The sequence below is a fragment of the Octopus sinensis genome, linkage group LG9 (genome assembly GCF_006345805.1).
Source record: "Octopus sinensis linkage group LG9, ASM634580v1, whole genome shotgun sequence".
In the NCBI taxonomy this organism is placed as follows: domain Eukaryota; kingdom Metazoa; phylum Mollusca; class Cephalopoda; order Octopoda; family Octopodidae; genus Octopus; species Octopus sinensis.
Window position 1 is genome coordinate 90,255,728 of NC_043005.1, and position 24,091 is coordinate 90,279,818.

General features: G+C 35.9%; 1 protein-coding gene across 1 annotated transcript in view; it reads left to right on the top strand.

Moving 5' to 3' along the window:
* Positions 1-249: 249 nt before the first annotated feature.
* Positions 250-24,091, top strand: part of LOC115215377 (integrin alpha-4-like) — a 205,572-nt gene continuing 181,730 nt past the window's right edge. Inside the window, exon 1 of the mRNA XM_029784535.2 lies at positions 250-820. Coding sequence (XP_029640395.1) covers positions 612-820 — 209 coding nt within the window. The 5' untranslated portion in view covers positions 250-611. The remainder of the gene's footprint in view (positions 821-24,091) is intronic.

Here is a 24,091-nt window from a genome sequence, read left to right on the forward strand (position 1 = left end):
GATTGAGTGAGAAGGGCGCATAATAGATAAGCACATTCTAGCGTTACGGTCACATACACACACACACAAATATACGCATTTATACACACACTCTTTTATATATATATATATACACGCACTTATAGGACGGGCTGAATGAAAAAGAAAAGCAGTAGGTGATATAGGAGTGACAGAGAGCGAGAGAGAACGAGAGAGAAAGAGTAACATACTAAAAAAGAAAAAAGAGAAAGAAACATTGCAACAGTAGATAGAGAGAAACGTATTAGAACAGGACGACGAGAGGGAGAGAGAGAGATAGAGAGTATTAGAACAGAAAGAAAGAGGAAATAGAGGGAGGGAGAAAAAGAAAAAGGAAGAGACAGGGGAGGAAGAGAAAGAGAGAGAGTGAGAGAGATTCTGAGATTTTGAACAGTCGTTGTTTTCAGATTGAGTCAGGCTGACGGAAAGTTATTTGTGATCTTCATTTTTGTTTCTGACCCTACTAATTCATTTTAAATCTTTAAATATTTGCTACTACGAAACGGATCGCTAAACAATACAATCACTTCCTTATAATTATATTATTCAACTATATATATTTATAAACAAGATCACACACACACACGTATAATATGATCATTTTAAACAGGTTCTCTTATTTAAGTCCTAAAAAAACATATTACCAATTCATGTGTTGGTTAACTATCTTACTGTTATATTTATTTTATCCGCTTTCTGCATTTAATATCGATACAAAACATGCTCGGGTTTACAGCGGCAAGACTGAGACTTACTTTGGATACTCGGTGGGTCTGGCTCACCTTACATCGGCCACTAATAAGTAAGTATCAATAAATATGTTCATCCCTCTGTGCCTGTGTATAATATCTATCCATGTATCCATCCATTCATCTCTCTGTCTGTCTCTCCTATCACACACACACACACACACGAAATAAACAATGCTTTCTGTTGTTATTCATATTAATTTTTAATCTATATTTAATGTACGGCGGTTTAATAAGCTTTCATCTCCTTGGTATTTTGACAAATATACCTACCTATACACACACACACGCATACATATACAACCACATCTCTGTCTGTCTGTCTCTCTGTCTGTCTCTCTGTCTGTCTGTCTGTCTCTCTCTCTCTCTCTCTATCTATCTATCTATCTATCTATCTATCTATCTATATATATATATATATTATATATATATATATATATATATCGATCGATGTATGTTTTTGTATCAGCCTCTTAAAATATATTTTGTATTTATTCTTCATTCCTTCGCAACCAAACTCCAAGCCGGTCACTGCAACTGACAGGAATGATTCTCTTGTTTTTAATTTAGACATGCCAAGCAGCTGTCTTTGTGTGTGTGTGTGCGTATTTTTTTTTTTTAGCCCTGGTCAACCTTGATTGAGAAAACTTATGATCAAAGACATTATAGCTGTGATCACCCTGTTTTAGTTTAGGTCATTGTAGTTAGACTATAACATCTACTGTGTCCTTTTAAGATAGCATGATGTAAATTGAAGATTTAGCTGTTATTTCTAGCAGGCCGAGCGACTACATGCCTCCTTCCTCGATTGTTTATGTGGGTGTGTGTACATCTGATGTATTTACATATATATGTATTGGAGAGGCAAGTTTTTAAAAATATTAATAAAAATTGATATATTAAATACATACACACATGTATGTGTATGCTCGCGCGTGTAGGTCTATCTATCTATCTATCTATCTATCTATCTATCTATCTATCTATCTATATATCTATCTATTTATCTGTCTATCTGTCTATCTATCTATCTATCTATTTCAATGTATACACACACACACATGTGCTTATATTGTAGAACTTTGGAAGGCGGCGAGCTGGCAGAATTATTAGTACGTCGGAGAAAATATTTAGTGGTGTTTCTTCACGTTCCGAGTTCAAATTCCGCCGAGGGCGAACTTTACCATTCCTATTTACGGAGTCTATAAAATAAGTACTAGTTGAATACTTGGGGGTCGATGTAATCGGCTGCCCACTGCTCTCAAAATTGCTGACCCTGTGCCAAAACTAGAAAGAATTATAGAACTTTGGAAGCGTGGGGCGTTTCACCACAGAACGTAGAGAAATGAGACTAAATATTCCATTGTGTCTTTCCTGCCGAAATCATCTTTACCTTTCTTCTTGCCGGAGCCGATAAAATAAAAAAAGTAGCGAGTCTCATAGTTTGGTCTTCGTCATATTCTTCGGAATGGGGCTCAAACGAAACAGGGAATGCGACTGTATTTAATTTTTATTTTATCAGGTACCTGTGATATAGCTTTCTTATTTTCTGTAAACACACTCCAGCGGTTTAAGTGGTGTGAATCGACTTTAATCGAATATCAAAACCACTTTGCTGAATGACGATCTTTGAACATAACTCATACTATAAATAGAGACTTTAAGTTGGCATTGAATCTGTTACAAACCACCAGCCTTGGATAATATAGTTTTTGTTGCACTGTTTAGAGGGAAACGGGATGGGACAATCATTTCCGTAATATTTTTGACTAAATGTTTGCTCGGCCAGCCCCGAAGAGAGATAAAATACCAACAGTTCTGCTCTTAGAAATAGCAGCCAAATCTCCCTCAAATTAAACTCCTATTGTTTTTAAAAAGGACATCATTCATATTTCAATTTATTTGTTCTAAACTTAACTGAAATGTTTTTGATCATAGGTCTGCCTTTTCGATCAAGACCAACTTTGAGGTGGGGTTAATTAACAATAGGTCCTACTTTATACAATTTTCGAAAATTAAGTATGAGATCGTGTAACGTTCATGGTTTTGCTTTTTCGGAACACGAGAAATTTGAATTGAAATGAAAAAGTTTTAATCAAGAGCTGTCGCTGACTTGAATGAATTCATTCCTCTCTTTTAAAAAAACGTGTTGGTTGTTAAAAACGGGAGAGCAATGTGTTCTGTGTACTGTTTGGAATTCGGGTTTGGTTCAAATTACGCAGTTTTAGGCCTTGGAATCGTAATGATACATTACAAGATCTACAATTGAATATTATTGATCCCACTTCTAGGACTAAGCTGCTCACACACACACACACACACACACACACACACACTAGACAGCATTCAGAGTAAAAGCCACTCGACCACCGACTGACATAACATCACAGATACACACCAGCATTCTGGTCCACAAGCGTGCAGTATCATCCATCTGCCTTTTACGCCACTACTATATTAGCCTCTGTTCTTCCCATCACTGGTGTTGTGTTCTCAGCCTGCATTAAACATTTGCCCCAGTCTTTGCACAACAGAACCTAGATTCTTTGGAATCTTTTTTCTGTTCATGCTTCTCCTGCAAGTATTGACATGCACCAGTTTAAGCGGGATATTATCGACATGAATCAATCAAAAGTTTCGGTGGAGATGCAAAGGCCATGGACATGAGCTCTTCTTCAAACCTAGCAGGTTAATAAAAAGTAATCTTTTATGAACATGTTCTTAGAGGAATCGTTGGTCATTTGAAGAAGAAAAAAGTCGCTTTAAAAAATTTTTTTTTAACCAGAACTACTGCAGACGATTTGATATTCCCCCAAATATTTGGGGCTTTATACCTATGGCAGAAATTATTATTATTGTTGTTATTACCATACAGGAAGGTGATGTTATTGCAGAATCAGTGAAGTGTTGGATTAAAAAATCTTTTAAGGTTTAATTCTTTCTTTACGATCTGAGTTCAAAACCCCTCTCTGGATGACAACCATCGAGTGGCAATAAATTAACCATTAGTCAAGATCACAAATTGTTTGTTACTTTGGGCTAACGCAAGAAATCATTATTTATTAAACAAAAGGGTCTGGTGAACACCGCTGATTAGAACGTGTACACCTAGCGAGCCGGTTTCAATTTTCGCACGAAACCAGTCCATAATTTCGTTCAGGCCATGAGTACCCCTAAGACGGATGTGGACATCTTAGCTTCATTTAATCGCTCATAATTTTTAAAAATTTTTATCAGAAATCGTTAGTTGTTTAATCCATGTCGAAACAAGTTCCGATTCCGGGTTGTAAGACCTTCTACCTCGCTTATCGCTGGGGCTCCTGAAAAAAAGTAAGAAAAGAAAAAAGAAACTAGTACATCATATAGTTTCATTTACTCTTCTCTATGCAATCTGGTGAGATACATGACTAATCTTTGTGCAGTTAGGGATGAATTGTCGTTAAACAACATCTGGTTGTTAGTTATGCTTATTTCGGTAATTCCCAACCTGTATAGTTCTTAGAATAGTAAAGTGTTTAGCACGTAACAAGGTATTCAACCCACTGACGCTTTACAATATATAATATATCTTATTTCTTTATTGCCCACAAGGGGCTAAACATAGAGGGGATAAACAAGGACAGACAAATGGATTAAGTCGATCACATCGACCCCAGTGCGTAACTGGTTCTTTATTTATCGACCCCGAAAGGATAAAAGGCAAAGTCGACTTCGGCGGAATTTGAACTCAGAACGTAACGGCAAACGAAATATCGATAAACATTTCGCCCGGCGCGCTAACGTTTCTGCCAGCTCGCCGCCTTGTGACGCTTTACAATATGTAATAGAAATTATATTAAATTAAAATATATACTTTATTTGCACTAAATACTTCATTCGTTTAAAAAATTCAACTAGCGAAACATTTGGCCACCAGTAACGAATCATTATAACACATACGCTACATACGTACGTACGTGTGAATTCATGCATACATACATACATACATACGCTGGCGTGCGCGCACACACACACACACACATGCATACGTACGTACGTACGTGTGAATTTATTGGCGCGCACACACACACACACATGTACGTACGCACGCACGCACGTCCGTATGGTAATTCATTCTTTGTGGCGAATAAGAATTAACTTAATCAGTGAATTCAAAACGGAATGTCAGCTTTATGCTTCATTCTTATAAACTTCACAGTATATTAAAGATAAACAATTATAACTATAATGTTCTCTTATCTGATTTAAAACATGGAGAAGTCTCTGTCCCCCGTCTTCTTTTTCCGTTAAAGATATTTATTCGATGAAGACTTCAGAAGGGAATGGTGAGACATATCGAATTTCATAGCTTGTAATTGTATAGCCTCACAGACACTCCATATAAACCTTATTGTGTCTTTGTAGAGAGAGGAGTGTATAGGGAGGGATTTGTGCACGTGTGTATGTGTGTCAGGGTATTTGTCTGGCATTTCGTGTTTTAGTGTCTTAAGTTCGTGTACGCACACATACACAAACACACACTCTCAAGCATACATAATTTAGTACACACACAGACACATACACAAATGTTTGGGAGTCGTGATAGTATGAACTTGAACGATTTTTGTGATCACTTTTTTCCATGTTTAACCCCAGGTTAGCTCTCACTGGACCGGCATATAATCAAAGGCATTCTAACTCTCTTTATTATATTTTTTTAAAGAAAGATGCCTTAGACTACATCATCCAGTTCCGCTTTCCCTTTCTTAAAACAGCAGTGTGACACCGAGGGAAACTTGGTTGCTGTGTCTAGCAAGTTGGGCGACCATGTAGAAGCTCTGTATTATTATCCATCTTCTGGCTTTGAGATTTAATCCTTTCAATTTATTTTCTAAGTTTCATTTATTGCAAGTGACATTAGCTAACCCTTAACAGTCCCTTAACTCCTGGTGTTAGACTTGAAAAAAAAAAAAAACGGGGAAAGGATTTAGCTGCGGTTGCAAGGAATGTATTGCAGTTCAATATGTGGCCGCGTGTGTATCGTTGGCGATTTTCTTTCTCCGTCTTCCCTTCCTTGGACCTTTCCTTTTTCTATGTTTCTGACGAAGAGCTCCGCTCGAAACGTTAAATCCTCCATTCTTTCCTTTCCTGAGCGTCCAATAACACTATACTTGTTCCACGTCCTCGCGTTGTTGTTCGTGTTTGGAGTAATTATATATATATATATATATCAAAAGGATGTGTTATAATACTTTTCCACATATATAAAAACAGCCATACCAACAATCCAACATACTTCCATCATCAGCTGCCCCACGGATATCATTATGGTTTCGACACTGGGCAGTACTATTCAATCCGGCAGTGTCAACAGCACTAAAATAAGTGTTGTTTGGGATATATATATTTATATATGGTCACTGCCAAATGACTGAAACAAGTAAAAGAATATATATATATATATATATATATTATATATATATGTAAATGTAAAAAAATACAAACTGGGACAAGAGCGTGAAACATTTAGAAGACGATATATATTAGATCAATTGATGTCCACAGTTTTTAGCAAGCACATCAGATCCCTTCTGAACTAAGCCACCTGAAACCGGTTCTGATTCTGTGATACAAGATTCCTGTTTTTAAGTGATTCAAGTTAAATTGTCCCATGAAAATTTCCTGTTAATTTATGTCCCAAGCACCAGCTTAATAATGACAAACCTTTTTTTATTTTACATTCTTCAGTATTTTCAAAATTGATTGAAACAAAGGTGGTCTATTTCAACAGAAACATGGTAATAAATGGAGGTTTTCCCCACCTTTATTTAAAAAAATCAACTGAAATAAACGTAGAACTTTTCACTAGATATATGATAACAAAAATGTTACTAAATTCTTCAGTTAGCCTTATTATTGCCACATTTAAAAGATAATGCTAGTCCCAATAGCACACACACAAAGAGACAAGTTTTAACCACTTACACAGACATACATAGAAGCCGACAACATACCCCTACCACCTTCTGATTCCTCGGAAATTTCGTCGGAAGACGAAACCAGTAAGGAATAGCAAGTAGCCAGAAAAAGAAGGGGGAAAAAGAGCAGAAAAACAACCAAACCAAATGCAAACACAAATAAAGCAGGGAGATATACATCTCCCGAAAACATTTCGAAACCCACCACAAACAACAGCCACACCAACACCACAAAACATGCTCACAGCTATAGACATCAAAAACACAAATTTGATGGAATAAAAAATGAAACTCAGTCTTATTCTTCCATTCATTGACAAGACCAAAATGATTTTTTAATTTTATATTTATAGCTGTGCATACACAACTACAAATACTAATAACTAAATTGGTATCGTAAATATTCAAGTGACTGATATAGAAAATATTTGACATTTCTATCAATGACTTTTGCTAATTCTATCTCGCCGTATTTTATTTAACCACAGACGTATTAGAGTCGAATTGTAATTAATCACCAGTTGAATTATAAATAAGCTGTAAGCTTATCACTGTCTCAGTTCTACATCGAGCAGATTTATTGGCAAAAATCGTTCTTAGGCATAACCGTCCTGTTTTGTTTTTATCTAAACGTAAGTGTACCTAGTGAGATATTGTCCACTGTATCGTTCTTTAAGATGGTAGGATGTGATGGAAGGAGATTTGCTGTTTGTTGGCTCAGTAAAAGAAACAGGGCTTTTTATGACCTTTTTTTTCTATGCTAGTTTGGCTTTGACGAAGATATTACTTAAGGCATTGTTTTTACAGCGGGATGCCCTTCATGTCGCTAACCATCACTCACCCTCTTATTCCACATGTCTTCGAAGGCGCAAAGCTAACGGACGGTTCGTTGACAAGGGAAACGTTAACAATGTCTTGCTTCTAGTTGGACTATTTTTGGAGAAACGCAAATGTAACAAACATGCACTCATATACATACATACATTACACACACACACACAACGCGCTTTCGGTTTCCGTCTACCAAATTCACCCACAAGGTTTTATCAGCTGTAAGCTAATAATCTCTCTGTGGACAGAAAACATGAAAACCTCCAGTTTCACTCTCGGTTGACAAGACGAAATTATACGTTGTTTGTTAAGAAAATATTTGCGCACAGGTTTTGGTTTGAGATGCAAAAGAATGAGTATTCAAAACTTTTCCAAACAGAAAAAAAAGGTGTGCGGGGTGAGGAGTACCTCTCATTTCCCCGAAAATTTTCAGTTTTCTCTATTTATTGATGATTTTATTCAGATTTATGTTTTAAACATCTAGGATTTATGATTTTTCAAAATATGCGTAATACAAATCCGAAAAAGTTTCGAAAATAAGTCAAAATTGAAAATGTTCGCTAAGAGGGGGGATCAAAATTCATCCACTTCTCCTTTCTCCCCAATTTCGTAATCTACGATACTTAAAACACAGATCCGAAAAAATTATAGTTTTTTGATGCACTAGATAATTTCCGACTCTATTCTCCAAGATTACCTTTATAAATATTTGCTTTAAGACAATATCTATTTAATGAGTTCATAACATTGTTGACTTCAATAAGAACTAACAATTTCCTACGCACACATTCACTCTCTTTCCCGCTCTCTAAATTGATATTTAGATCATTTTTATAACTTCTTAACAGTTTGACAGCCAGCTCCTGAATCTTATCTCCTCGCAGCACCCAGTAGCCGACCATCCGGTTTTCATTCAACATCCAAACACACCCACATTTTTAGGTCATAGAAATAAATACCTGACCTGTCAGAACAGCCCACAATGCTAGTTGTTATTTTCTTCATTGTTTGTCTAATTCAACTAAAAAAACAAGTCTGTATACATTCATGATATTGTATAGCCTCGTGTACATCGTCTTTTAAGATCTCTCCTCACCGGCCACTCACTAAATTACCGATTGTTGTCGTTGTTCTCATCGTTTAACCTTGATCTAGCTGGTCTGTGATTAAAAACATAACATATGTGATCATTCTTTTGTTTTTCCAGGCAGTGTATCTAGGATTACATTATATAATGTGTCCTTTTCCCAACTTCTTTTTTTAAATCGTAGGGTGTTATTTCTAGCAGATCGTGTAGCTACGTCGAGACCCCCCCCACTCTCGTTTTACCTAAATGTGTACACATAGATATAGAGAGGTGTGTATGTATGTGCCTGTTGATCTCTCTCTCTCTCTATCTATCTATCTATCTCGTTTGTATTAGAGACTTGTGCACCACTGAACATTGGTAATGTTTGTTATAAGGAGAAATTTGAACTTTGATTTATTATTTAAAATATAAAATTAAAAAAAGAATAAGTCACATGTTTAAATGACAATATGCTAAGTTTATAAATGGAGCAGAAATTGTGACATATATTTATTTATTTATTAAAATTTCACTGAAGACTGGGTCATTTGTTTAATAAATTTCTGTCGCATTTTTGACAATGACATCTGGTCTATTTTCGCGCTTTAGGCTTTTATGTAGAAAAGGTTAAGTTTTCATACAATAGAAGTAGCAACATATAGACGTAGGCGTGACTGTGGTTCAGAAGCTTGTTTCCCAACCATGCAGTCTCGAGTTCAATCCCACTGTGTGGCACCTTGGGCAAGTGTTTTCAACTATAGTCTCAGGCCGACCAAAGCCTTGTGAAAGAATTTGGTAAACAGAAACCGAAGGAAGCCTGTCGTGTGTGTGTGTGTGTGTGTGTGCGTCTTTGTGTTTGCTCCCATCACTACTTGATAACCGATGTTGGTTTGGTTACGTCTCCGTAACTTAGCGGTTCGGTAAAATAATCCGACGTGATAAAATAACTTTGTTCCAATGTTCTTGGCTGACACGATGCTACTGTATCGCAGCTCAATTTCTTGGTCAGGCCCGTCGCCAGGCTTTGGTGCCTGGGGGGCGCTTCTAAATATTTTGGGTGGGTACTAACTTGTAATAATGCCAAAGTGGAATAAATCTGAGGGTGCACCATTGAATAGTAAGGGAGCAGTGTCATCCAGTGAGCCCCTTAGTGGTGGGCATGCCCCTGGATGATTGTTGATAGAGGATTTATTCTAATATTATTAAAAAAGTACTAAGGTCTCACTGAGATTTGAACTCAGATTACTGGGTTCAAAATCTAGAGTGCTAACCATTCCACCATGGCATCTGCATGATTATATCATTTTTCATTAAAATTTTTTTATATAAATATCACTTAACTTTTGAATAGGTTTTCATTTCTGCCCCTTTCAGTATAAATATCTGGGCCTTTGGTTTCCATTTGTGTTACATTCCTGGCAGTAATGTCAGGTAATTCTTCTCAAGCACCATTTGACTGTATAATAGTTAAGGTCAAGTCAATAAGAGAGCCCCTATATGATCACTTGACCTACAAGAAATAGCAGCCTCCCTGCCAAAATAAAACAGCTAAAAATTCTTTATATCATACTCTACTGCTATGGTTTCCCCCCCTATCCCCAACTTTTCTCTGTTTAGGACCATTTTTATTTAAAAATGAATTTTCCCATGGTAACACAGGTGTCTGAAAAGCCTGCCTCCTCAACAAATTTTTAACTGACACCCCACCAGCCTTGGATATGAATTGCTGTCCTGCTGTCTTAAAAGAAAAACAAGAGGTTCCAGATTGGAACACCATTGACCATAAGTCTGCAGTCTGCTTGTTTGGGGCCGAGCTGAAGTTAAACAACAGTTGGGATCAACAGTTGGGATCTTATAGAGAAAAAAGCAAAGCATTTTGGTTTCTGTAAATGTTAAGAGACAGCTGTCATTGTTGCTTAGGCACATGTCAGCCATGATTGAGCAGAGCTAAGGCATTCCAGTTGTGAGCACCTCATCTTTTTCTCCCTTCCTCCATGCACACATGATGCTACTGCTGACGATGATGATGATGATGATAATCTCCCTCCATCTATGTTCTAATTACTTCAGCAAGGCTGAACACATTTGATAAACTTCTTATATCATTGACCCCTTCAGGGTCGTTGACAACTTATCACACCCTCCCTCACGCCTTCCTATCATGTAAATTTCTTAAAAGGATAATTAATAAAAACTTTCTTAATTTAAAAACAATTATTCCTTCATTCTTTTTTGTCGTTACTGCTTTTTGATAAGAAATATTTAAAAATGATAGGTGTAGGAGTGGCTGTGTGGTAAGTAGCTTGCTTACAAACCACATGGTTCCAGGTTCAGTCCCAGTGCATGGCATTTTGGGCAAGCGTCTTCTACTATAGCCTCGGGCTGACCAAAGCCTTGTGAGTGGATTTGGTAGATGGAAACTGAAAGAATCCCGTCGTATATATGTATGTGTGTGTATACATTTGTGTGTCTGTGTTTGTACCCCCAACATTGCTTGACAACCGATGTCGGTGTGTTTACATCCCTGTAATTTAGTGGTTTGGCAAAAGACACCGATAGAATAAGTACTAGGCTTACAAAGAATAAGTCCTGGGTTCGATTTGCTTGACTAAAGGTGGTGCTCCAGCATGGCCACAGTCAAATGACTGAAACAAGTAAAAGAGAGAGCAACGAAAGTATAAAAGCTTAACGAAATTAACAAACAACAATAAAAATTGTCATCTATATTGATAATAATTAAGCACCCTTAATGCTGGAAATTGTTTCAGGTGTTTATTGACCCCTTGGATAGCTGCAAGCTTCTTACCACACAGCCATGCCTATGCCTATATATTTTTTAAAGAAAAGTCTAGGGAAAAGGGTGGCAATGACATTGACCTTCTGGCCTTTGAAGAATGTCTCACACTGTTGTGAGTGATGAGTGATGGCCAGCCTGAACATTCGAAGGTCAATGATACAAGAATAACTTAGATAGAGAGGGGAAACTGGAGCCTTGGCTAAAAGAACCCCACTTAAAGCATCCAAGGACATAAATTGAAGATATTGATAAAAACATTTCACATAATGCTGGCCAGTTACAGCATATACAAATATACATTCATACATGCATACATATCAACATACACTCACGTGCATACAAATAGGCACGTGGAGGCACATGGCCTTATGGTTAGAGCAGCGGACTCGTGGTCGACAGATTGCGGGTTCTAATCTCAGACTGGGCAATGTGTGTGTTTATGAGCGAAACACCTAATCTCCACGTGGCTCTGGCAGAAGGTAATGGCGAACCTCTGCTGACTCTTTTGCCACACCTTTCTCTCACTCTTTCCTCCTGCATCTTGCAGCTCACCTGCGACGGACCGGCGTCCTGTCCAGGTGGGGAACCTATATGCCCAGGAAACTGGGAAACCGGCCCTTATGAGCCAGGCATGGCTTGAGAAGGAATAAATGATACAAATAGGCATACATACATAAACACACATACAAATATGTAAAGCATACTAACATGCCTGGAGTAAAGTATGGGCGAACTTTCGTTCCTGGGGAGAGAATACAACACGTTGGTTAATTTATACATTACAAATGACCATGATGCTTGGGACAATAAAAATCTGTTAAGACCTTCTTTGGATTTGAGAGATGATGAACAAAATGAGATGCTTTCTTTTACAATCAAGCAGGTGGCCAGTCAAAGTTAACTTTAAATTATAAAGAGAAAAACAAAACATACATACAGATATGCATACATGACTTGAGAGAGAGTGTGTGTGTGTGTGTGTAAACTAGACACATTTTTCTATGCCTTTATATACCTTTGTTTACCTGTTTATGTACTACTTCACACACCTGTCTATTTTCATACCAGGTGTGAATATTCACACTATCTTATAAATATAACATTGTGGTTCCCATTTTCTGACTTCCTAGCCCCACACAATCTTCTGTTCAAAGAAGAGGCTTCACTCTGTCTCCATTTTTTGTTCTTCACTAACTGTGGGAAAGAATGGAAATGGGGAAAATCAGAATAGCAACATTAAAGCCTTTTCTGCCATCAAATGAATGAATGAATTTTCCTTGTATTGAGTGCTTATTTCTCTTCTTTGTAAATCCAGATGTGTGTATGAATCATTATTATTATCGTCATTTAACATCCGTGTGCCATGCTACCATATATAGAATTGAGTCAGGGCTCTATAATCCTTTAAGAGATGCCAGCATCCTAGTTCCCTAGTTTATATCAGTGTTCAGTGAAAACTAAATATACTAGTTTTGTATTGATAGATATATATGTGTATATATTTATATATATATATATATATATATATATATATATAGGTATTTAAAATATTTATGAATGAGAAAAAGAAGAAAATTGAGAAATTTACATACAGACATCAGTTTATTCAAAGATATTGAAATCCATATACTAAGATTCCAATTCTACAGTAATTTCCATATCTATTTATTTAGTTCAATAACAGAAATTAGATTAAATTGATTTAATTTAATTTCTGTATTTGAACAAGTTGGATATAGAAACAGCTGTAGGACAGGATTTTCATTATATGGATTTGAATATATTTGAATAAACTGACGTATTTCAATTTCACTATTTTCTTCCTTTTCTCATTCATAAATAATTTAAATATGTGTGTGTGCACATATAATATATACATATATATATATAAGTATATATAATATATATATATGAGTTGCCATGATAGATCGTTAGCCACTACACACATTTTTTTCTCTCCTTGTTTCTCTCCTTGTTTTTTTCTGTGTCCCTTTCTGTAGAAGAGCGTAGGTTCGAAACGTAAAAGACTTTTTCTATTCCTGAGTGTTATACTAATACATCTGTTTGTTTTGTACACCACCTCTCTTCGTCTTTTGTTTTTTTCATGAACTCTCTCCATATATATATATGTACATACATACACTCATATGTAAATTTTATATACACATACATATACGTACATTCATATACATACAGGCATATATATGTGTGTACACATTATATATAGAGTTAAGTGATCTGGCCAATCCTCTTTCGTTTCTTTATTGCCTTTAACTGACTCTGTTAGATTATATATATATATATATATATATATATATATATATATATATATATATTATATATATATATATATATATATGGATCAAAATTCATTGGTATACTGAGTTCCAAGTGTGATGCTAATCTTTAGCCATTTAGAATTTCAGATTCAAAATTACTGAAGATTAGCACCATGCTTGAAACCCAGTGGACCAATGAATTGGAATCAAACTGTTTTGATCCATACAAATAACTCCCAATAAATGTGTTCAGTGCCCACCTTTTGCTTCTCCACTCACTCATATATATATATATATATATATACTTTATTTAAAGCAGCAGAAAATTCAACAAAATCTGTTACTCTGAGTTTCTCGTTGCCGTTCATCAGACAGTTTTTGCTAGAATTTGATGAACGGCAACGAGAAACTCAGAGTAACAGATTTTGTTGAATTTTCTGCTGCTTTAAATAAAGCATATTACTCTACCACTGGTATTTGAGTACTCTTTTTTCCACCTTGTTTCACATTTATGTGTTTACTCCAGTGTATATATATATATTATATATATATATATATATATATATTATAAAGAGGGCACTATTACACATAGATGCCACACACTAGGAGGGACTTTTAAAGTCAAAACTACTAAAGTTTTGACTTTAAGAGTCCCTCCTAGCGTGCGGCATCTATGTGTAATAGTGCCCTCTATATAATATAAATAAATATTTTCAAGTTGAAAAATTTACAGATTTTTTCTCTTACGAGGTTTTTTCACGCTAACTACTTGATAATTTTTTATGAAGATTTTATCCTATTTTTAAATATATATATATAAAATACAAAATGGGACAAGAATGCAAAACATCCGGACAGTTAGCTGATACAAAAATGGGACAACAAAACACATTAGAAATAATTTAAAATATTTAATGTAAAAGCTTAATTTAATGTAAAAACTCTGCCAGATCAAGACTGAAGCCTGGTGCAGCCATCTGGTTTGCCAGCCCTCAGTCATTCATCCAACCCATGCTAGCATGGAAAGCGGACATGAAACGATGATGATGATGTACTGTTATTTGATACACAGCATATATGTTATAGAATGACGTCCAGGTTTACCTGTCTCTAATGTTCAACTCACTCTGCATACATTAAGCAAACTGAAAACAAATATACACACAACTAACGACTGATTTTGGTGATTTTTAATCTGTTTTAGCAGGAACAATTCATTATTTTGGAAGGCATTATTTTTTGTTATTTTTTGTGTGCACAGGTATTTCCTCTTCACCAATATTTGCACGAGTCGAAAGATCTGTTGGAACCAATTCTATTTTAGTCCATCGATAATGCATTGCCTGTGTCAATGTTTACCATTTCTGTTTCATGTTGATGTCATTTATTTAAGAGGTGACACTCCTTTCAAGGAAGGTGTGTGCATGTGTTTACCTGGAAGAGGTTGGCAGAAACAAGGAGGAAAAGAAATATTTATAAAATAGGAAGGTTTAAAACTAGGATTGGAAGGACAAGGTGATAGAATATTGATTGGGTTTGGTTTATATTTTATTTAATTTTTTTGCTAGTACTTAGTCAGAAGGGGAGGGGCAGTGCCCATGAATATTCTTTATGGCATTTCTAAGACAGGTAACAGAAAAGGAAGCAGAAACCGTGACCAATGAGCTTTACAGTAGGAAATAGTTCATCATGCTGTTGGGTAATACTCAGAGATGGTGAAGGCACATGGCTCAGTGGTTAGGATATTCGAGTCATGATTGTAAGGTTGTGAGTTCAATTCCCAGTGGCACATCATGACCTTGAGCAAGATGCTTTATTTCACATTGCTCCAGTTCACTCAGGTGGAAAAAGTGAGTTATAATTGTAATTCAATAACCAGTATTATCATATTCTGTGTCACACTGAATCTCTCTGAGAACCATGTTGAAGGTATGTGTGTCTGTAGAGTGCTCAGCCATTCACATGTTTATTTCATAAGCTAACTGTTCCGTTGATCTGATCAAATGGAACCCTTGTTGTCATAACTGATGGGGTGTCTGCTCTCTTCAGAGACTGAAGACTTGGTCAGAACAATTGCAATGGAGTGGATCCTGTTAAAGACACCAAAATACCAGGTGTTGAAACTGTTTTTTTTTCCCATTAATCTTTGAAAATAATGAAGAATTTAATAAAATAACCTTACCATTATTAAGCTGGTGTTTTGGAGCATAAATTAAGACAAAATTTTGATGGCACACTTAAATCACTTTACAATAGTAAGTATATAAGTTAGTACCAATAGGGGTCTAAGTTGGGTTGATAATGAAAGGGCTAAGGGTGTGAAGTGGAAGACTCATCAGCCAAGTAGACTGAGGGGAGCAGAGTTAAGTGCTTCGACCAATCCTCTTTCTTTATTGCCTTTAACTGACTCTGTTAGATTGGAATGAAATTTACTTATGTCAAGCTAACAAGGATGTCCTTTCTGTTTGCATAGCCTGCTATAAATCGAAGTCAAATACTCCTCATAACACCCTCTATTGTCTTCAAAATAGGAAGGACATATTGAATGACATAGCTCCAAACAGAATTTCCGACTCCCCTCCCCCCCCCCAAATGAACAAAAACGGGATGGGCGTGATTGGATTGTCACTGATTAATTGTCTACTCAAACCTAGGGTCAAACCCTAACAAACAGCCATCTACTCCTGTCTAATTTACTTTCCCCCACTGCAATGTGTGGGAGGGAAACATAACAAACTCCAAATCTAAAAATCATTGTCGTGTTTGTTTTCTTTCAATTAGGTTCTCAAAGTTGAAGCTTTGGATAATTGTTTGCATCCCCCCACCCTCCCGCCCCACATATCCATCTATCCACCTATGTATGTTGTTGATGTTGATGCTGTTTGTAGCAAACTACAGCCATCAATAAGTTGGGTTGTAATTGAAAGAAACTTTTTGTTTTGGTGCCAAATCGCTAGAGTGGGGATTACAAAAGCAAAATACAGGGAAAAAAAACCCATCACTCCTACACAAAAAAATAAAAAATAAAATATAAACACCCACACACACAGACTCACAAATACATGCACATACACACATATGTACACACACACGCACACACATTACTTAGCTACTTTTGAACACATCAGTCTCAACTAATTATCTATCTGTGTGTATGTGTATGTGTGTGCATGTGCACATGTGTGTGTGTGTGTGTGTATATATATATATATATATATATACATATACATATACCATAATATTTTCACCAGTTGTAATTGAGTTTGGCCAAATTATATCTGTATATGTATGTGTGCGTACTTCGGAATATCCACACTTACATACACACACACACACCAATAATTAATTGATTCTGATGATGAGTTTGGGAGTGGAAATTTCTATGGTTTCTCATATATGTGGAATCTCAATGACAGCCTCCCCCATGTCCGCCCACCCGACCCCACCCCATACACCTTCTGGTATCCTGTAATGTTAAATGATATCTCGTTGGGCGGATCAGAGCCTTCTAACGAGAAAAAAAATGTCTGGTCAATATAACTTAATGAGATTTTTTGTAAGGGAAGAGGCTCTTGTTGTTTAGGTCTACTAAAAAGGGTATCAAATTTTAGTACAAGGCCAGCAGTTTTAGGGGTGGGAAGAAGTCAATTACATTACCCCCCCCCCCCCCAGTGTGTAACTGGTACTTATTTTATCAACCCCGAAAGGCCGAAAGGCAAAGCTGACCTTGATGAAATCTGAACTCAGAACATGAAGACAGATGGAATGCCACTAAGTGTTTTCTCTGGTGTGCTAACCAATTCTGTCAACTTGCTGTCTTCAGGTCTACAAGCAATGGTTTCACATTTTGGGCACAAGGCTGCAATTTCAGCGGAAGGGGTTAGCCAATTACATTGACTCCTGTGGACAACTGGTATTTTATTGACCCCCAAAATTCAACCTGAATGGCATTTGAAATCAGAATGCAAGGATGGACAAAATGCCGCTATGCATTTTGTCTTGCATGCCAATAATTCTGCCAGCCTGCCACCTTACTTCAGGTCTACAGATAATAAAATGATAAATTCATTCATTTTACACCTGTTTTTCCTTGCTAGCATGGGTTAGGTGAATATATTACTGAGTCACTATTTTACAGCTGGATGCTCTTCCTGTTGCTAACCCTTACTCATTTTCAAGTATGGGATATCTTCTTTCTCAGGTTTCAAACTGAGCAGGTAATCTAGTCAGACAAAATGCCAACAGAATGGTGAAATTTCTGTCTCACTATTGGCTAAAAATACCCAGTTTTTTCAATTTTTAAACCTCTGTAACTTTTTCCTCCGAGTTTTTTTCTCCACAACATCATACCTTCATAGCAATGAGACTTATTATAGCCAATTTTCAGATTTTTACTGTCTTCTGCAAAAAGCATATTTTGCGAATGAAAAAAATCAGATCCTGGCTTTGTGCCAAAATTTGAAACTAATATTACTTTGGTAAGAAACATGTGAAGGTTAGCAACAGGAATGGTGTCCGTCTGACCCATGCAAGCATGGAAAAGGGGGCATTAGATTATGATGATGAGTAAGATGAAAGTTTAAAAAATAAAGAAGGAGTTTAATATTGAAGTTGATAGAAATATGGTCAGAAAAAGGTTAAATAGCCGAAACTCGTTTACAGTTGAAAAGACCAGAAAAATTTAAAATAAAGTGTTTTGCTCAAGAACACAATACACTGCCAAGTCTGGGAATTGAAACCAAGCTCTTACAATCATGAGTGCAACACCATAATCACTAGGTCACATGCCTTCACTTTTCCAGAAGACACGAGGGGTGGGGGAGCGTTAAAAAGCAAAAAAGAATTTTAAAAACATGAAAAGAAAATATCTCCAAAACAGGCAAAGAGATAAAAAAAATAGCAACTGGTGAGTTTGACAGCTTATGATCTTGTCATTAAGGAGTAACAAAACAAATCTTGTGTTTCTTTGACTGGACCCTGGTGTGTGTGTGTGTGTAGTGGGGACAAGGAGAAACAGAAGGGAGTGTCAGTGATTTAACTAAATCACACTATATTATCAGAGACCCCAATGTTGTTGACATAACCAGATGGAGGTGTTGCTTCCAAGCAGAGCTCTTTGTTTTACTTTACCCTACTCTCTCTCTAAGGGGTAGGGCCCACCAAAATGAGGGAACAGTAAGCTGTCCACAAATTTCCTTGAGACACCCTAAGAAAACTTTGCAACTGGTATTGGTTGGGGTGGCAGAGATAAAGAAGAGGTTAAGATAGAGGTCATCAGATTGGTTTCATATTAGAGATTCCTTGCTCCTTTCATGGGGTCCAGCTGTGTGATATATGGTTTCTTCACCCTCTACTGCAGCAGGAGCATGATAAATATGGACTACAGTCCCTATTTATATATGTCTGCATTTCTACCTATTTATTAATATACATATATATATATATAACTATTAATATATATATATTTATGTATTTATATATAATTATATGTTTATAAATATTTACTTTATATATATATATATATATATAATTTATATAATTATCAGTATATACATATTTATCTATATACACACGTGTGTATGTGTTTTGTTTTTGTGAAGGGTATTTATTAACCAATATATTTTTTATCTATCAACTCACATTTTGTAGGAATGCACACAGCAAGGTGTCTTATCTCATTCATAGTTTTCCCTTACCTTATTCCTAACTAAACGAGCGGAGGTGAAAAAGCCACAACTATGATTCATCCTCATTACTGTATATATATATATATATATATATATATATATAGTATTTCATAACTAACCTTTGGATAAAGTGCAAATAAACATTACTAGTTTGTGTTTAACCAGCTGAGTGTTTTAGCTTAGTCTTGTTTCTCTCCTTTTGCCATATCTTAAATAGAAATATGGCTGTAATAAATAAATAGATAAATAAATAAAGATAAAAAAAAAGGCCATAATTAGGCATCATGCTTTATGTCTCTGCTCTGTGATGTGTGTTTCCATTCTGTGTTTATGGTGTTTATGGCGTGTGTATTCATGCCGTGATTATGTTATAAGCAGATTATGAATGTGTTGAAAAGTCGGTTTCCAAATGGCTGATTTCTCACTCAACACTAAGGTTACTTTTAGAAAATTTTTCAGTATCTTATGGCACTGTAAAGACTCTTCAGATTTGCAACATGACAAGCTACAGGGAGACAAGAGTTTAAATCAAAAAATTATATATAAAAACACAGACACACACAAGGAGAAAACACTAAGCTTTGATGAACCATTGAGGATCTCTTTTAGCCCTTTGAATGCCAACCCACCTTAGACCACCCCTGGTTATATGATATAAACTTCTTGTTTCAAAGTGATTTAAATTAATTTTTACCATTGAAATTTTGTTAATTTATGTTTCAAGGATTTGCTGTGTGGTTAAGAAACTTGCTTTGCAATCTTGTAGTTTTGGGTTCACGCCTAGTATGTAGCACCTTGGGCAAGTGTCTTCTACAACAGCTCTGGGTCAACCAGTGCCTTGTGAATGAATTTGGTACACAGAAATTGGGTGGAAGCCAAGCCCATGGTATGTGTGTGTGTGTTAGTGTCTGTTCTCACACAGCTTCATAACTGATATTGGTTTGTTTACATCTCTGTTACTTAGCAGTCCAGCAAAAGAGACTGATAGAATAGGTGCTAGGCTTATTGATTTGCTCAACTACACTCTTTAAACAGTATCCTCACATGACTGTGATCCAATGACTGAAAGAAGTAAAAGAGTAAACATCAACTTAATAAGGGATTATTTTACTAAATTTACTAATAGACAAGTAAATAATTACATACATACGTATATACGTAGGTACACACATATGTACATACATACATACCAGTGAAGACCTCAATAAAATGTAGGCACAACAGACCCGATATAATGATTTGGGATAGAGAAGGGAAACTGTGTACGGTTGTGGAAATTAGTTGCCCAGCAGATGTTAACATAACGCTGAAGATCAGTGAGAAAGAGAACACCTATGTTGAACTATTGAGAAATCTGCAGTTGCTCTATCCAGATTACAAGTTCAGGTTTGTACCTGTAATTATTGGGGCCCTGGGATATGTAATACACTGCCAAAATACCGATCTTGAGAAATTAGACTTCCCAAAACCAGAGAGAAGAAAGCTAATTCGAAGATTACAGATCCAATCCATTACTGGAACTGTAAAAGTCTGTGAAACTTTCCTGAAGTTTATCATTTAAATATATATGAGCATGTCTAGATATGCAACTATATGCATGGGAATACATACATAAAACAAAACATACAAATATGCACTTATACATATATACATATATACCTACATACATACATACATACATACAAACAAAAGTATCCTGTTGTTGATGTTGAAATTCCAATGATGGAGTCTTGGATCTAGGTTAGAAACCGGTTTTTTCTCTATTGGCAAGAAATCTTGAAATAAACTGAATGACATATAGGCGCAGGAGTGGCTGTGTGGTAAGTAGCTTGCTAACCAACCACATGGTTCTGGGTTCAGTCCCACTGCGTGGCATCTTGGGCAAGTGTCTTCTGCTATAGCTCCAGGCCGACCAATGCCTTGTGAGTGGATTTGGTAGACGGAAGCTGAAAGAAGCCTGTCGTATATATGTATATATATATATATATATATATATATATCTGTGTGTGTTTGTGTGACTGTGTTTGTCCCCCTAGCATTGCTTGACAACCGATGCTGGTGTGTTTACGTCCCCGTCACTTAACGGTTCGGCAAAAAGAGACCGATAGAATAAGTACTGGGCTTACAAAGAATAAGTCCCGGGGTCGATTTGCTCGACTAAAGGCGGTGCTCCAGCATGGCCGCAATCAAATGACTGAAACAAGTAACAGAAAGAAAGAAAGAAAGAAATATATGCATCCATTTATATACATGTATGAATAAATGATTGAGTCCATTAAAGAGCTCTGGGATCCAAAACCAGCTGGAGCTAAACAGGAACATTGCCATTGAGAGGGACATGGTGTTTCTGTTGTTGAGTGTAATTTTTTTTGGATTTATATTTATTTATTTATTGCTACATGGATTCAATTATACAATTGTAATCAGAATCAGTTTATGAGGCGGCGTTTAAAGAGAATTAACCATTTCATGAGAGGAACAACAAAGCAAAGACCAGCTTTTAGAGTAGTTCCTGTGAGGTCTTGTACACGCATAAAAACATACATGCATACACACGCACACATACATGTGTGTGTGCACGCGCGCGTGTGTGTGTGGTGGATATATTAGGAACAGATGTCTAGTAGAAGTTTAAAAGAGTTGAACTGTTTCTCAGTATGCTTGAAGGAATAAATAAAGAAAAAGAAACATACTTAATGTATGTATATATATATGTATATATATGTGTGTGTGTGTGTGTGTGTTATATATGATATATATATATATATGTATGTATATATATATGTATATAAAATAATTTATTTGTATATTCCTTTGAAGTTTCAGTTTCTAGAATGTCTTTCAAAGTGGTGTGTGTGTGTGTGTGTGTGTCTCTCTCTCCCTATATATATATATATATATATATATAAGCTTGGCTGTGTGGTTAAGAAGTTTGCTTTGCGACCACAAGTTTTTAGTCAGGTTCAGTTCCATTTCAGGGCACCTTGGGTTAGAGACTTTTTGTACAACACTGAACCAACCAATGCCTTGCAAGTGAATTTTATAGACAAAAACTATATAAAAGCCTGTTATGTATATATGTGCACACACACACACACACACACGCACACACACGCACACACACGCATAGCCTGTATGTGTGACTGTAAGCATGGATATATTGTTGAGATGGAATGATAGATAAATCTTTCCTTAAGATATAAACTTGCGGTTTTTATTAAACATCAAAATGAGTAAGCTGGGCCACAGCACAGTCAAAGAGATCTTCAGGGAAATTAACAGCCTAAGTTTTAGCAAACCAAAGTTTACATTATATATCTGGTCATTATAAGCATGCTAGGTGTAACATTAAGTATGTTTATGTGAGAACACTTTTGGTGATATATATATATATATATATATATATATATTATATAATATATTACAAATAAGAAAATGAGAGAAACAGATTTAGTTTGTTCATCAACTTTCGGATATTAGAAAGTTGGATTATTTATTCATTTAGCAAAATGAGAACCGATAAATACTATCCCATAGTAGGTTAACCCATAGCTCCTATCTTACTTTGTATATATATATATATATATATATATATATATATATATATATATAATATATATATATATATATATATATATGTATATATTATATATAGTATGTATGTATGTATGTATGTATGTATGTATGTATGTATGTTGTATGTATTATATATATATACAAATCTTATATATATAGCTTTGTATATTTTTGTGTGTTTGTTAGTAAGAGGCAGAATGAAACCTCGTGGGACTGAGGTGGAGATGGCGAAGCTGATGGTGCCCTCTGTTGCAGTCTTGACTGCAGTGGCAAAGGAGGTCATTGTTTGCCTGATTTGACATTAGGGTGTTACCTCTGCTAGAGTGTTCATATCTCAAACACCAGACATCAACTGGAAAATAACCGCTCTTATAATGGTCACTAGAAAGGTGAGTCACATAATGGAAGGGTCAAGTGCTCTTGATCATTGAAGCGGATGTTGAGTTTTAGTAATATTCTGTGTGGTGTCCAGACTTTTTCTTATTATTTCTTTTGGCACTTTTCATTGGCTTATTCTGGGGTCTTAAAATTTGACTGCAACATGTCCTGGTAGATAAATACCGTCACAAAATAAAGGAGCCAACCATCATTCATGGACAAATAAGGCTTGGTGGTAACATGGACCACATTTATGAGAATTTTAGGTACCTATGTGGCTACAGGTAGATATAGATACTCTCTTGACTCTCCAGCTCTTATATCCAGCAGCACAGGTAGAATGGACAGTCAGAGAGGGATGGGGAGAGAGATACAGAGAGGGATGGGGAGAGAGGGTATGTAAGTATGTATATAATATATATATATGTATATATATATATGTATATTATATATATATATATATATATACAGAGAGAGAGAGAGAGAGAGAGAGAGAGAGAGAGAGGTTTGGCCAAAAGTCACCTGGCAGTAAATCAAAACCAATTAATTCCAAAGTTTATTAAGTTTAACACACTGAATGAATTTAATAAAAGCATCTAAATCTGTTATATATTATATATATTATATATATATATATTATATATATATATATAATAATAAATCTCTAAGCGAGGTATAAACAGTAACTGCTCTGTAATATAAGCGGGACCAGCCATCTGAATGTGGCTAGGGACAGGGCGGGGTGGTGGG